Source organism: Penaeus vannamei, chromosome 9 (assembly GCF_042767895.1).
Source record: "Penaeus vannamei isolate JL-2024 chromosome 9, ASM4276789v1, whole genome shotgun sequence".
NCBI lineage: Eukaryota > Metazoa > Arthropoda > Malacostraca > Decapoda > Penaeidae > Penaeus > Penaeus vannamei.
This window is the reverse complement of record NC_091557.1, coordinates 35327327-35330460: the sequence shown is the minus strand read 5'-3', so window position 1 is coordinate 35330460 and position 3134 is coordinate 35327327. Positions and strand designations below refer to the sequence as shown.

Below are 3134 nucleotides of genomic sequence, written 5' to 3'. Positions count from 1 at the left end.
GGAATATATGTAGATATGTATGATTGGGTAGATTAGGTTTCAGTGAGAAAATATAGACCTTTAACCCTTTATCATTTTAATGTACAAAAAAGAACGTATTCCTAATGGCTGACAGGTTGGCAAAAGCGTCTCCCAGGGTCTTGGGACCGGTTGTTCGTGCGTTCGTCCAGGTATCCCTGAAGCTATATAAGACGGGGACGGACTCGTCGACCTTAGTTCTCAAGGAGTCCCTCGTCGTCAAGATCTGAGGATGCTTTTCCCGGCTTGGATCTACGTCGCTGCGGTTGTCTTGGGCGTCCTCTGCGAAGGGGGTGAGTGGCGGAGAGATCCTCTTCTGGCTTTGAATACGTTGTTCTTCTGTTCATATGTACAGTTGCGGAATTATATTTCAGTACGCTTTCTGGGTCCCACTTTTATACTTCTGGCAACCAGTCGAAGTAAACATAGCGTAAATAGTATTTATGTGAATGATGCTAAAACCCTAGGTAGTTTGTGACAAAGAGTGTGATTGGTCAAAAATAAGTAACCAACAAGTGTATTAATGAATATTTTTTGAAACTTTGTGAGCCATTTGATCTTTCGTTTTTTTTTTTTTTTTCAAATAAGTGATAAAGAACAAAGCATGTAATATTAGCTATCGTTGACTTTGTAGTTGGATATTCTTCAAATGCGATATCCTGGCATTGTTTGCTAATCCAAATGGCAACATCTATGATGGGGAGGCGGCACTTCCTACTCCTTACAGCATAAGAAGTATCATTTATAGATACATATTTCTTAAAACATGAAAAAGTTTCATGCTTTGAACATTTATGAATGGTAACTAAATTACCTAAGACTCTGTAAAATCCCTGAGACCTCTGTAAATACCGTTGATACTTTCACCATCTAGTAGCAGCTAATCGACCCAATGATTTTTTTTTCTTTATGCCTGAATCAAACACATATTGAATAAACAGCGTGCTAAATTAGATTTTTCAATACAGAGCATGAACAAAATCACAATTAGGTTACATTGAATATGTTGATTCGTTATCGATGTGTGTGTGTGTATCGTCTATGAAAATATGAACTCAAGCTTGGTAATGAGTTACGAAAGAATGTATAATCAGCTATTATTATGCACTGAATCCTGGCGTTTCTTTGAGGAGTTGCGTCTACATTCGAAGAGATGAGCGAGAAAATGCATGTTTGCTTGTTTCAACTCAAGCAACTATTAGCTGTGTGGTTCCAAGGAGGGTGAATAGCAAAAATCTTGAAACCAACTCCCAATACTTGTTGTATATCTTGTTCATTCTAATGAAATGAAAATTTCTCGTTGTCAGTTGTTGTTGCCATCAATCCATTTTATTTCTATTTGCCAGTGCAATGTAATGCAATATATGCGTAGGTGTAGATGATATTAGCATATCAAATCCTTACATCAAATTCATTCTCTTTATACATTATCCTAGAAGTAATAATTTCCCGGAACAATGTAGAAAATAACGCTGTCGTATATTTCATCTGTTTTATGCCAATGAATATTCATCCATTCCTGAATATCCACTTCGCTGAAGAAATACATGTCCGATGGTTTTAGACGTCATAATAACATGAGAAATCCGAGGTCAAAACGAGGCTGCCAAGCTGACACCGTTTTCAGGATGGACCCAAAGCAAGCTGTAATCTGAAATAGGCTGCTACAATGGGGTGGCATAGCTTAATGGTAGAGCATTGGCTTTGCAATCGCATGGTCCTGGGTTCGCGCCCGGCTGCCACTGTGAAAGAGCACTGTTATGCTGCGTCAGCATGCTAGGGTCAAAGTCGGGGCAGAAAGGTCACCCTACCGCATCATCCCGCGGCTTAGTAAGCATGTTTCTCTACAAAACATGTCCCTTACGTCCAGATGAATATGGGACCAGCTTTGACTTTTGACAATGGGGCGAGGGAAACTAACTTCTCCAACGGTGATATATTCGGAGAGCTGGGCATCTCCCGGACGATGGTGTACAAGCAGATAGGGTGGGAAGAGGAGGGCACTCAAACGACCAAAATACACCGGAAATACACGGAAAGCTCCATTGCTGAAGGGAATAAAAGGTGTAAATATTAGCCCTTTTCAATATTTCAGAAATCAATTTATTTCAATTTACTATATAGATATTTGTTTATTCAGAACAGTGCCCTACACGCCATATTTCATGTCCAGATTCTATATCATTACTTACATTTCAAATATGACAGACAAATTATCTATAAAACGGCGAGACGCGGCCGCGTGACCTGCGATATGTGGAGGGTGGATCTCTCTACATGATGTTAGCGAAACGGGGAAAATGCCTCTTAGACAAATATATCGAATTGTTAGATAAAAATCCTCCCATCAGTACACTGGTATGCCTTGGCCCTTCCTAGAAACAATGAGGATAACTGCCTTAAACACACGTCCAGGGCAGTTCCGAAGTAGTTCCCTGCCTAACACCACGTGGAAGTCCTTCGATGGCCAAGCGAGGGATATGGCTCAAACCCGACGAAAAATGTTTGGCTGAAGATTGTCAAGTGTTTCCGAAACGGCTAATGAAGCAACCTCCAACCAGCTGATAGAAATCGAGACGTTACATGTGAACACGTCACCTCTGGCTCAGGGATTAGACACCGTTGGAATAACAATACATATTTCCTATTATAAGCATTACTGTTTGTCTTCCCTTTCTACAGTTATTACCAATTTTAGTAAAAGTATCTCCAAAATTAATAAGCAACCCCAATTAGTCGATTCACTGAAACCCCCATGATCTATGAAAAAATAAAATAAATAATTATATATATGTGAGTGTGTGTCTTAGTTATCAACTACATGACATGGCGTTTTGTGTGAGAAGGGGTTCAAAATGTATATGAAATATAAAACAAAAGATTCTAACTAAAGCGCTCAAAACTGTATAATTGCAGTTCTTTCACACACAATACATACACACATTGTTGAGGTCTGGTTAACCCGACCACGGTTTTGCGTTCATTTAATATTGTAAAATAATTATAATTGTCTGTTTATTGAATTCGTGCCTAGATCTGATATGTTAGTTCACAATGAAAATTACATATAAAAACTTTGATTTTGTTTTGTGATAAAAGACAATACTGTAAATTTT

General features: G+C 38.8%; 1 protein-coding gene across 1 annotated transcript in view; it reads left to right on the top strand.

Annotated features, from left to right (window-relative positions):
- The first annotated feature begins 156 nt into the window (after window positions 1–156).
- LOC113825972 (spermine oxidase) overlaps window positions 157–3134 on the top strand; it is a 20391-nt gene continuing 17413 nt past the window's right edge. Inside the window, exon 1 of the mRNA XM_070125635.1 lies at window positions 157–311. Within this exon, the coding sequence (XP_069981736.1) occupies window positions 251–311 (61 nt within the window). The 5' untranslated portion in view covers window positions 157–250. The remainder of the gene's footprint in view (window positions 312–3134) is intronic.